The sequence below is a fragment of the Thunnus albacares genome, chromosome 12 (genome assembly GCF_914725855.1).
Source record: "Thunnus albacares chromosome 12, fThuAlb1.1, whole genome shotgun sequence".
NCBI lineage: Eukaryota > Metazoa > Chordata > Actinopteri > Scombriformes > Scombridae > Thunnus > Thunnus albacares.
In genome coordinates this window covers 28,310,888-28,322,608 of record NC_058117.1, presented here as the reverse complement: position 1 = coordinate 28,322,608, position 11,721 = coordinate 28,310,888, and the positions used below count along the sequence as shown (strand labels likewise).

The window sequence follows — 11,721 nt, the reverse complement described above, 5'->3', positions numbered from 1 at the left end:
TTGATCTGGAAACCAAGAGGGGGAGCGAAGTGTGTGTGTGTGTGTGTGTGTGTGCTGGAACACACATGCATGTGGGGGTCTGTGAGGAGTAGTGTGTCCGTCTAATGAATGCGCCTGTGAACTCGATTTTATACACTAATTGTAGTCTCACCCATTCATTTCTAATGACGGGTCATTTTTGTCAGGGAACTGTGCAGGTGTACAAAAGGTGTATAAATGTATTTTGTGTGTGCAGACGCCCTGTGTGGACAAAGCATGAAACCTCATGACAATCGGATTAAATGAACTACATTTGTCAGAGAGAAAACTTGTAAATCAGCCAGTTCGACTGGAGCACAACCATCCACCTCCTCACACCTTTACCCTTTAACATTTCCTCCTTGATGATTAAAATACACGCCGAATTAAAGAGTGGCTGTAAAAAAAAAAAGCAGGTGAAACATGTTCACTAGTTTTATCTAGTATGTACACTAGACAGAAGCGAGGAAACGTTCAAATTGTTCAAATTTGTGCACAAGTTCACCTGCTTGCTCTTCTGAACAACAATAACAACATGTTTATAACCAACATTTCTAACTCAACAGCTGTAATAAGAAGGTAAAATGAAAACACAGTCAGGTAAATTACAGTCACGACTTTGGCCTTCAAGATAAAAGCACACAGCATGGAGGGATTTTGCTTTGTATCATAAATACTGAAGGACATTGTTTTCATTTCATATTTTAAAAAACATTCTTATAAGTCACCTTGTAAAACTTTAGTGTTGCTATGTAGAAATTTAAATCCCTATCAGACTTACATTCTCATCTGGTTTGAATATAAAATGTACCTCTACTATCTACCTTTACCTCCTATCTAAACAGGTAAAAGGCACAACATCACACACTACCTGGACAACCATGACGACTTTACAGGTGTAACTGCCTCCATGTTACCCTGACTAACCTTCACTTTACATTAGAGGCTTTTTATTTCTACTTAATTGAAGGTGGTGTAATAATCAAGATGTGTAAGAGACAAGAAATCTGACAGGCTGCAGTTGAGTTCAGGTGTATATTTATTTATTTGGCTCCCTTGTTGCTGTAAAAGGAAGCATCATCATCATCATCATCACTTTATCCAAAGTAAACCCAACATTACCTCGATCAATACAAGCTGTAAGGCAAACAAGTTCATCGACTCTTAATTCCAAGAGAAAACTTTTACAATTGAATAGTTTTTGACGTTTCCACAGTTAATCAGGGTCTAAATCTGACTGTGTGAGTCTTTTTCTAACATTTCTATATAGAGCTAGCAAATACAATATAAACCATTATCGTTATTATTACTTATTTAAATGAACTGGTGCATTCCTGCATCAGTTTAATAGTTTTGAATGGTGCTACCATCCTCAAAGATGACGTTCCCATGTCACAAAAATATTAAATGACCAGTTTCCTCAGTTAAAAAGAGGAAATATTTCATGTTCTTGTTGTTACTGCTGAGGAAATCTATAGAATGAAGACATAAATCTCCACAGAGAAGCCTTTCATCCCTGAAAAGAGCGTCCAGGTCACAACAGTCCAGAAAAGAAGCAGTTTTATCTGCGATCGGTGGTTCCAGACTTCCTCTTCCCGGCCAGGAGGTGTTTAGGTTTCAGGTCAAACACGTGTCTGTCCGACTCTCCCTTCTTGCCTTGGCGGTTCATGCCTTTCTGGGAGTTCTTCATCATCTTCTTGGCCTTCTTTGCCATCTGAGGAATAAACAAAAAAGACACTGCTATGAGTCCTCAGCTTCATTTAACATTCAGAGACCAGGGATTTATTTTGTGCACATGTTGACTGAACGTTTAGATCAGGACAAACTTTTTTAACCTCAGTGTGTTGGATGTAGAGTCACGTCTTGTCAACTTAAGACTATATTTAATACGTCAATTTCCTTGATTAATCAGTTAGTCTTTTAGTCTATAAAATGTTCAAAAATGGTGAAAAATGTCAATTGCAGTCCAAAACCCAAAGATGTTTAGTTTATAATCATAGAAGACAAAATAAACCAGAAAATATTCATATGTGAGAAACTGAAATCAAAGGATTTGGATGAGTTTCCGTAAAAAAAATGACTCAAAACAATGAATCGATTATCAGAAATTGCAGATTAATTTTCTGGTGATCGACATATCGATTCATCGACAGTCATTGTAGCTCTAATTTAATATCTGCAAACACTAATTTGGATGGACTTTAATGTTTTTAACCTGAGATTAATATTATACATCACTTAAGATTTATAACTTGACTTGAGAACAGCTGATTTTTTTTTTGTTTGTTTGTTTTTTGAACATTTAAAAATCTTCAGGAACTGAGAAATATTCGTTCTGATAAAATGCTCGTTGGATTTGTACGATTAAGATGGAAAAGAAACATAGAAATGTATCAAAGTGCAGCTTTATTTCCACATCAACTGACTTGAATATCATTCAGATAAAGCACCGTCTATAGTCAGCTGTGGAATAATCGATATTTGCATCCATTACATCCCAAATTAGAATGAGATCATATTTCCAAACTGCAGTACAGCAAGTTCAAATAAATCTTTGTTTGTCTTAATTATAAAGAAAACTGATGAAATAAAATTGTTTATTCAGGACTACGGTATAAAACGCAAACAATGTCAAAATGTACAACATAGAAAGTTTAAGTCTGCTTCAACACTTGAGTACAATTTAAAAAGAAACAGTAGAGGGTAAAGACACCGTCACGTACCTTCGGGTCTCGCAGACCGGACTGGTCTCGTGGTGGACGGGAGGCGCTCTGGCTGCGTGTTTTGGAGGTCGGAGGTGCCGAAGCTTCACGCTTTCGTTTCTTGGTGACGCTGCGGGACCGCCGGGCCTGTTGCGCGTAGTGACTCTGCAAGTACAAGAAGAAGATGTTAATGAATCTGTGTGAAATCCTGTGAGAACTATAACACCTTCACATGTTTCTGTTCACAGCAGGCTTCAGACACACACAAGGCAGCAACATGCACACAATGACAATGCTGAAAAACATGCTGACAGTTATAATATTTACCATTTTAATCATCTTAGTTTAGGTGTGTTAGCATGCTAACATTTGCTAACTGGCACTAAACACAAAGTACAGCTGAGACTGATGATAAAGTCATTAGTTTTGCTACTTTAATATTCAAAGTACAAGACAAAATATCAAAGTATTGGACAAATGAAATTTTGACCCTCTAGTAAACATGGATATCTGTACTAAAGTTTGTAGGGATCCATCAACTAGTTGTTGAGATATTTCTGTCTGGACCCATAAACTGACATCCGGAGAGACGCTAGCTGATGCTAGCATGGCTAATAAGTAAATTAGCATGTATCCTAATGTGAAGAATAACTTACCTCGTCCTTGTCGTCCATATCCAGACCGAGATCACCCATCTGCTTCTCAAGCTTCTTCCTCTCAACCTGTAGATCAAACACACACACACACACACACACACACACACACACACACACACACACACACACACACAGCTGTGGTTAGAGGTGGATTTCAGTGCTAAGCTCACGTTACAAAATGCAGTAATTATATAAATTAAAAGCACCATCATTGCCGTGAACACTGAGGCACCCATTTGAAATATAGGAGTGGAGGAATTACGGGAAGTTTCATGTTTGGGGGAAAAAAAATTAAATAACTGCTGAAAGTTTAAGTTCAACGTGTCTGTTAAAGCTGCACAGGCGACTATTAACATTCACGCCATAAAGGAAGGAAACCTGTTGGCTCCTGAAGTCATAATATGAGTATTATCAGTTATTTTACACTGACAATCTTGAGATAATAACATACATAAGTCTGAATTGTCTGCTCTGACTGAACGTGAGCTCCTGTTGTCAAACATCTGCTGATCCTGCAGACTGTTATGTTAGATCCTGATCAATATTCAAGAGTTTAGAAATAATAATTTGTTTGTCGCATTGAGCTACAATCTCTCACCTTGGTGGCGGTCCTGGGCATGCGCGGCCCGTGCACGTCCTTTTCTTTGGACTCCATGACTATGAGCTGCTTCTTCTCGCGGATCTGTTTGGCCAGAACGCGGATCTCCTGCATCTCCTCGTCCTCGCTCTCCTCGTCCGAGTCGTACTCGCCGGCCCGCTCCTTCAGCTCCTCCTCTTTCTCCAGCTCCTCTAGTTTCTGTGAATATCAAAATATTGTCAGCGAGGCCTAATTTATCTCACTGAACGGCAACATTTTCCTCATATTAATATTTATCTTATGGCGGTAAATGTGTAAATGTGGTCGTACTACAAAATAAACTGAGATGCACCGACAAATATTAAGAAAGGAATCATATGTCCACACTGGCATCCATTATAATCCTCAGTTAAACATTAAATTATGAAGTATAATAAAGTACACTGTGAATGATCCAATAAGTAGTTTAACAGTCAGTATGTTTCCTACTCAGACTCACCTTCATGATGTCAGGATCAATGTAATCAGCGATGTTGTGGCCTTCCCAGACCTCCGGGATCTTATCATGCTTCTCATCTTCATTCATCAGATCCCAATATTCTTTAAAAAAAAAAATAAATAAATAAATAAATAATATCAGCATTGCATCACTTACTGTCTCCTGATGCACCGCGGCAGCTTGATAATGACGACTTACTCTGTAGGTCCAGAATGTAATCGTCTCCGAGCTCCATCTCCAGATCTCTCTCCTGAGAGATGAAATGAAAGAGTTCAATACAAAAACAGCAACAACATGAAGAAAAATGTTTCACTTATTATCTCTCATTTTTTCACCCTAACCCTGACCCTGACCCTGAGGGTCAGGGTCAGGGTACATAAGGGTACATAAGGGCACATAAGAAAAAATGATAATTTTACAGGGGGAGGGTTGTTTAATATTAACATAAAAGATATTAATATGTTTTAGCTGGATTTCAGAGTTTCTAAAATGTTGAAATTCATTATGAAATATATGAAGTTGATGGTGGATGGACCTGAACTATGGGACCAATAGGTGGAGGAAACAGTCTTCCTGTGTATGTACACTTCGTATGATGAGTTATCTTTTTGGCTTTGTGTCTGAAGTTAACACTGAACCTACCAGTTTGCGTTTGGGTGCGTCCACCTCCATGGCTTTCCTGCGCATCAACGCTCCCTCTGGGATGAACGGAGGCCTCTCCTGGAAAAGAAATGAAGCTTAATGATCAGTAAAAAAGCTAAAAGAAGAAGCAGACTCAATTATAACAGATGTCTTCGCTATGTTTCACCTTCTCGTCTCTCTTGGCGGGCATGGCCAGGTGGAGCCGGTTGAGAACATCGTGGACCTTCTTGCCCTTCATCTTGTTGTCGACGCGGTGGGCGAGGAGCCGATCGCAGGCCTGAGACACGCAGACATGAGCGTGGATCACAACAAGCTCGCTCACAGAAAAAATACAACACTCTGTTCCTCCACGTGTGTGTCCTGACTTTCTGTTTCTCACCTCGTTTTTAACCTGCATGACTCCCTCCTCAGTCAGGGTGCTGGTCTCGATGACTGGGATTCCCTCAGCGGTGAGGTCCGCAAAGATTTTCTGACAACAGGAAAAAAAAAAAAAAGACGAACATCAGAGAGGTGACGTTCAACTAAACCCTGAAGTGCAAACTTCTGCCATCGACGAGCCTTCAATCACCCACCTGGTTCTCCTCGGACAGTTCAGTGATCTTCTTCACGTCACATTTGTTGGCCACGATGATGAGAGGCTGCAGAGAGAAACACCAGGATCACTTCACACTCTGTTTTATTTTATTGGTGTTTGCAGACGACTTCTCACTAACAGACATGTTCAAATCTGTGGTCGACATGTTTCTGAGGTTGAATAACAGACTAGTTCTGATCTAGACTAGTTTCTAGTTTAGTTTTAAGATTGTTTTTGGGGTTTTTTTTTGGTCTTTATTTGAAAGGATGCAGTAAAGAATCAGGAAATCAGGGCAGAGAGAGAGAGAGGGATGACATGTAACGAAAGACCCATATTGGATTCAGATTGGGGTCGTTGAGATCTCGTGGTATGCATCTTAATCCACGTGCCCAACATTTCCCAAATTCCGCTCATCATTTTCTGAAAGTAAACTTTAAGTCTGCAGTCCTGGTTTTAAACGATGCAAGAGGCTGCAGTGGTGGGCGTGTTGTTTGAGGTACCGGTGAGATGATGAAATACGATCCAGGAAGTCGAGTCGAAGCTACAGATTGATGCATTTAAAAGGTTTATCAGCCGCCAAAACACAGTTTACCGGTCTGTAAACCTCACAGACAGGATTTTACAACTCTGCTAAGTCATCACGGTGGCAACTTTATCTTTCATCACAATGATCATGAGGTAAACAGTCGAATACGATGATCAAGTTGCAAAGTAATCCACCAGGAACGTGCACTTGTGCACTTGCATGTATGTGTTGGTCAACGCATTGCCTTGTCAGATGATGTCGCGTTGCAGAAAAAAAAAAGTTTAACCAGGTTTTAAGTAAATCTGCCTGAAGTCCGAGTAAAATCACACACAAAGTAGCCTTTAGAAGTCTACATAAGTCCATTACCACCACTGAACAGACACTTTCGTGCTGTGATGAAGATCTCGGCTATATCTATCTACCTGAAAGACCAAAAATAAGTCAGCTTCTATCACTGATACAGCTAAAATCAATAAGCCAGGCTTCCAAAATAAGTTTAATGACAGGAGATAAATCTGGTTACTGATCTGCTGCTCATATAAGCAGATTTACAGTAACCAGTAACTACAATGTTCTCCAGTTACCCCGGTAACGTACCCTCTGAGTCACCTGGTTACCACGGTGCATATACACACACTGTTAATAAACTCCTAAATGTAAATCTAAAACCTTCTCTACAACTGCTCCATCCATAAAAAGCCGAGCCGCGTCACCACCTCCACACCCAAACTGACGTAACGTGTTGACGTCTGACCTTGTTGGCGAACAGCGGTCGGATGTTGTTGAAGAGCTCCAGCTGTTCCTGCAGAGTGTGACCGCACTGCTCGGACGTGTCCATGACGTAGAGGACCGCCGCTCGCAGGTGAGCCAGAGCCGTGATGGCCTGCATCTCGATGGTGTTCCTGTCCTCCAGAGGGTGGTCCAGGATACCGGGGGTGTCCACCACCTACACACACACACACACACACACACACAGTTAATGTTAGAATGGCGAGGATGACAGGAAGTGTTGGTGTGTTTCTGCAGGTTTTATGTCTTTATAATGGACTTTATAGTGGGTGGATCTATTTTAAAACCCCTAACACAGAAATAATGACCTGAAAGCAGCAAAGACGACAAATAAAGTGCAGAACAAATTATACATGGACAGAAAAAATAAACCTTTAACCCTCCATAATAGATCACTGTAACTGCTTTAGTTTTTAACTTGAACAAAGCTAAGATTATAGACGAGTCAGAGTTTGATCATTTAAGACCAGAACTAACAGACACCCAAATAAATGCTATAGTTCAATCAACCAAAAGATAAAAACCTCAAAAATTAATTAATTTAAGATAATTTTATCACTTTTGGCCCAATACTTTAGAATAAATCTCAGGTCAGAATCATTTTATGTCAATTTGTTTTTGTCAAGAATAATAATTATAGTATTTTTAAGACTTTGGACCAGAAAATGTCATGTATATGTTACAATGTTATGAATACAAAGTTATGAAAAAATACAAGACACTTAAAAATGTTTTTAACAAAAATAAACAGAATGGATATTTTGAGGTTTACTGTCATTTATTGTCTAGTTTTGTTCAACTGTAGAGGGACATTTATTTAAAATCATTGGTTGTGTTTTTCAGGGTAAACATGTTGTTATGACCTCATTTAATGGAACAATAATGCACCTTATTTGTTAAATAATTTGTGTACAACAATATAAAAGCCTCTAAATGACCCACTGTTTGCTTTGTGTTTATGTTTACTATCATTTGCCGTCATTACTGCATTGTACTAAAATTGAGGGACTTTGTATAAAAAGACGTGGGCGTGAAAACCCTCAAATTAAAGCCAACAATCAGCACTTCAACCTCAAAGTCACTGTTACGTTTCAGATTCAATGTGCTGGAGTCAGTCAACACAGAATAAATCTGTTATATTGTCCATATTTACGTGTAATTTCTAATACAAACAGTAGAGAACATGTTTGTAGAGAACAGCAGCATCATCTCACCTGCCAGCGCAGGTATCTGTAGTCCATGTGACCCACAAACAGAGACTTGGTGGTGAAGGCATAAGGCTGAACGTCAACATCTGCTCTGGTCACCTGAGAAAAGAAACCGGTTAACGACATGTTAACTATAAATGGAGTCAAACACTTCTAATTATTAATGATCATGATGTCTGTGTAATTTACAGACATTTGTCGACACTCAAAGTGTTTCAAACAGCTGCTTTAAATCATTATTAGTTGTTGTAGATATTAATAGATATGTTTAGTTGACATTTTTCACTTTTTTCTGATGTTTTGTAGAACAAACGATTAATCAAGAAATAATTAGTTACTTGCAGCTCTTCATGAAAACACACATCTCCAACTACATCATACAAGGCTAATCCATAACTGTCTCTCTCTCACTCACACACACACACACACACACACACACACACACACACACACACACACTGTTTACCTTATTGATGAAACTGGACTTGCCAACGTTGGGGTAGCCACAGAGAAGCAGGGTCCTCGTGTTCGGGTCGATGGTCGGCAAACGAGACAGATGCTGACGCACTGTAGAATAAGGATCAACAGGAAGTTTAATTATTTTGACATATAACACAGAAAAGACAGCTGAGGCCCTGATCAGACAGAGCACTTTTTAGCAGTTTTTGCATTTTTGCAGGAGCGAAAACTTCATCTCAGAGCAGAAAAGCGCCTAACAACATTAACGTTTTTTGTCCTATTGCCCAATCAGATAAATTGAGAGGCGGGTCTTCTGTGGTGGTGACGACAACAAATGGAGACAACAATCATAGGAAACCTGGAGCTGTATGACTTTACCAATCATAGTTACAATGATCAATAGCTATCTAAAAAATATAAAAAGGTACAGATCTTTGAGTTAACTTCACAGGAAAATAACAGTTAGGCTAAGGACAGGTGATGAATTAAAAAAATGCAGCCGGCTGCTCTTTAATTGTACGCTTCAACAAAGAAGGCAGTGTGGTCACCTTGTGTTAAAAGCGTTCTGTCTGATCGAGGCCTAACAGGGTTAAAACTGAGCATAAAAGATATGAATTGAAAGCAAAACTCGACACTGATATTTGTGGATGAAGGTACAAGTCAGTGGTGTTTGTTTTGTTTTCATTTGACGATGATGCCAACAAATGATAAATTAATCTTAATCGACTGTTTTTTTCTGCACAGATCTGATGAACAGAGACAGTGAATCTCTGCGTTACCTTGTTCCAGATACTCCAGACTGGATTTCTGACGTTTCAGGATGGTGCACATACGACCCAGAGCTGCTCTCTTCAGCTGTTTACACCGATACAGAGAATCTCCGTACTTCATCAGACGCACGTAGTCTTTGGCAACACTGAGGGGGTTAAAAAAAGATGTTTGTATACAGATATACAGTATCATTGATCTGTTATGTCTTGTGTATTCCAGGAGTCTTGAACTTTGTCCTGAAATTAATTAAAAGATTTTGGAGAAACTTACTTGTCAATCAAATTCTTGGCGATGTTTATCTGCCCCAAAGCCAACTTATAATGGTCTTTGTCATACAACACGTTCATCAGATCAGCGTAGAACGGATGGATGTCCTGAGGAAAACAAAACATTCAAGTCTCACAAACTGATCACAGACATCCCGGTAAAAATGACACATCGCATGTGAACAAAAGTATGATTTAATAGTTATTTTTTAATTATTCAAGAGACTTTTTTTCTGAGCTTCTTGACTTACGTCCAGCTTGGGGAAGTCGGTGAGGATCTGTGTGAGTCGGTCATGGTAGTTCTGCTGGGTGAATTTCACCTTTCGCATGTAAAAGTGTCGGATACGGTGGATCTGGTAATGTTTGTGTACCACCGTTGGCGTCTTCCTTTGGGTTTTGGATAAAGTGATGTCGATGAAATCCTGCAGGGAGAGGAAACAGTACGCAGGTCAGTGGAGAGAAATGTGAAGAGAAGTTTTTTTCCCGTCAACATTCACTTTCATGTGAAGCAGATAAAGAGGTAAATCTGGGAGAATTTAACCACCATTTTATTTTTAACACAGCATTAAATTCTACATGTTTTTCTACTGAAACACATCACTGTAACTTTAACTATTCCAGTCTCCATCTGTTATATTTTCATCAGCATGTAGTGTATAAAAAAGCAGGATTTACTGACTGCAGGACAATTAAAACACTTATTCTAAGGATTCAGGTTGACATGTCAACTCAAAATGTGTGACTTACAATCCCTTAATAGGTAAACAACATTTTACTTTCACAGTTATTTACATTTTAATGCATTAAGGGAAAGTAAAGTGAGAAACTGACATGCAAAAACATTACATGAACTGTCTTGAAGTAATTATTTGAACAGATTTAAACCTATTAAACACAAGAAGGTCAACAACAATGGGTTCTTGACAAGATCATTTGACATTGTTTACACATCAACTTATATTAAATGTTTCTACCATCGTGTAGCTATTAAAATTATGATTTTTTTGTTTAAAGTGATGATTACTAATGTACCATTCACTGGAACTGTTTCCTTTACATTTTTTGTTGACAATAACATGCTGTTTTCCTGTGTTTCTATCCCTCAAAACTCAAATACACATATTTGCGACAGTCTCACTGAACCTCATTAGCAAACCTGCAACTTTATTATATCCTCGTTTGTAAGCGATAGCAAACACATTTTAATAAAGTCACGTTTTACTTCCCACAGTCATTAGTGTCTTGTGGTAATTTCGGCATACATGCAATTCACATAGCAGCACTTTATCTTGAGTTCCCACAACCGCAACGTGGTGTTTAAATGGACAGACAGACGAGAAACAGGTGAGAAACGCGGATTAAACTTCAAGATTTTCGAAAGGAGTTTGGTACATGAAATATATTCACTTATGTCATTTCTTTACCGACCAAGACTTTTCTGACTCAGTGGACAAGTACATAGTTTCGTCTGTTTTTCTGCTATAATAAATCAATAACTATGTCACGTTATATTTAGATGGAGACCAGCTACAGTCCAGCACGTGTTTTCCTTCACGTGTTTTTTTCTCTTTTCTACTGTCGCTATCAGCTGAAAAACCAACCGGAAGAAACAACAACCGTTTAAATCATTGAAGACGTGAAATAAAACTCACCTTGGCGGTGGGAACCACCATAATCTTCTTGAAATTATAAAGTGCCATTTTGTCGGGACACGTTGTTGCCCGTTGACGGCACGGGGAAAGGAAAGATCCTCGTTCCGTAAACCGGAAGAGAGACTGAAAACGAGTTTTTAACACATCGCCCCCTGGTGACCCAACACAGACATAGCATCAACAAAAACACATTATTATTATTATTATTATTATTATTATTATTATTATTATTATTATTATTATTATTATTATACATTTATTTGTCTTTTATTTGTCAATGTTGTATGTTGTATATATTATTTGTCTCAATAAAAAAAAGAAAAACACAAATATTCAAACATTTCTTTAAATTCAAGTTTCTTTATTATTACATCTCATTACA

General features: G+C 38.6%; 1 protein-coding gene across 1 annotated transcript; it reads right to left on the bottom strand.

Annotated features, from left to right (window-relative positions):
• Window positions 1-1,039: 1,039 nt before the first annotated feature.
• On the bottom strand, window positions 1,040-11,449 carry gtpbp4 (GTP binding protein 4). The gene is made up of 17 exons (XM_044368539.1): window positions 11,340-11,449; window positions 9,939-10,109; window positions 9,692-9,795; window positions 9,430-9,566; window positions 8,658-8,758; window positions 8,198-8,290; window positions 6,949-7,140; window positions 5,667-5,732; window positions 5,474-5,563; window positions 5,261-5,371; window positions 5,095-5,172; window positions 4,651-4,702; window positions 4,453-4,553; window positions 3,975-4,172; window positions 3,377-3,442; window positions 2,742-2,885; window positions 1,040-1,732 (listed from the first exon to the last, which is right to left on the bottom strand). Exons 1-17 carry the CDS (start codon window positions 11,385-11,387, stop codon window positions 1,580-1,582), a joined length of 1,905 nt encoding a protein of 634 aa, XP_044224474.1. The 5' UTR covers window positions 11,388-11,449; the 3' UTR covers window positions 1,040-1,579.
• Window positions 11,450-11,721: the final 272 nt, after the last annotated feature.

Excerpts from the sequence above, each read along its gene's own strand:
- gtpbp4 (XM_044368539.1), bottom strand. The coding sequence starts at position 11,387 with ATGGCACTTTATAATTTCAAGAAGATTATGGTGGTTCCCACCGCCAAG. Across the intron at positions 8,291-8,657 it reads AGTCCAGTTTCATCAATAAG|GTGACCAGAGCAGATGTTGA; the intron begins GTAAACAGTGTG and ends TTCTTTTCTCAG. Across the intron at positions 4,554-4,650 it reads TTACATTCTGGACCTACAGA|AATATTGGGATCTGATGAAT; the intron begins GTAAGTCGTCAT and ends TTTTTTTTAAAG.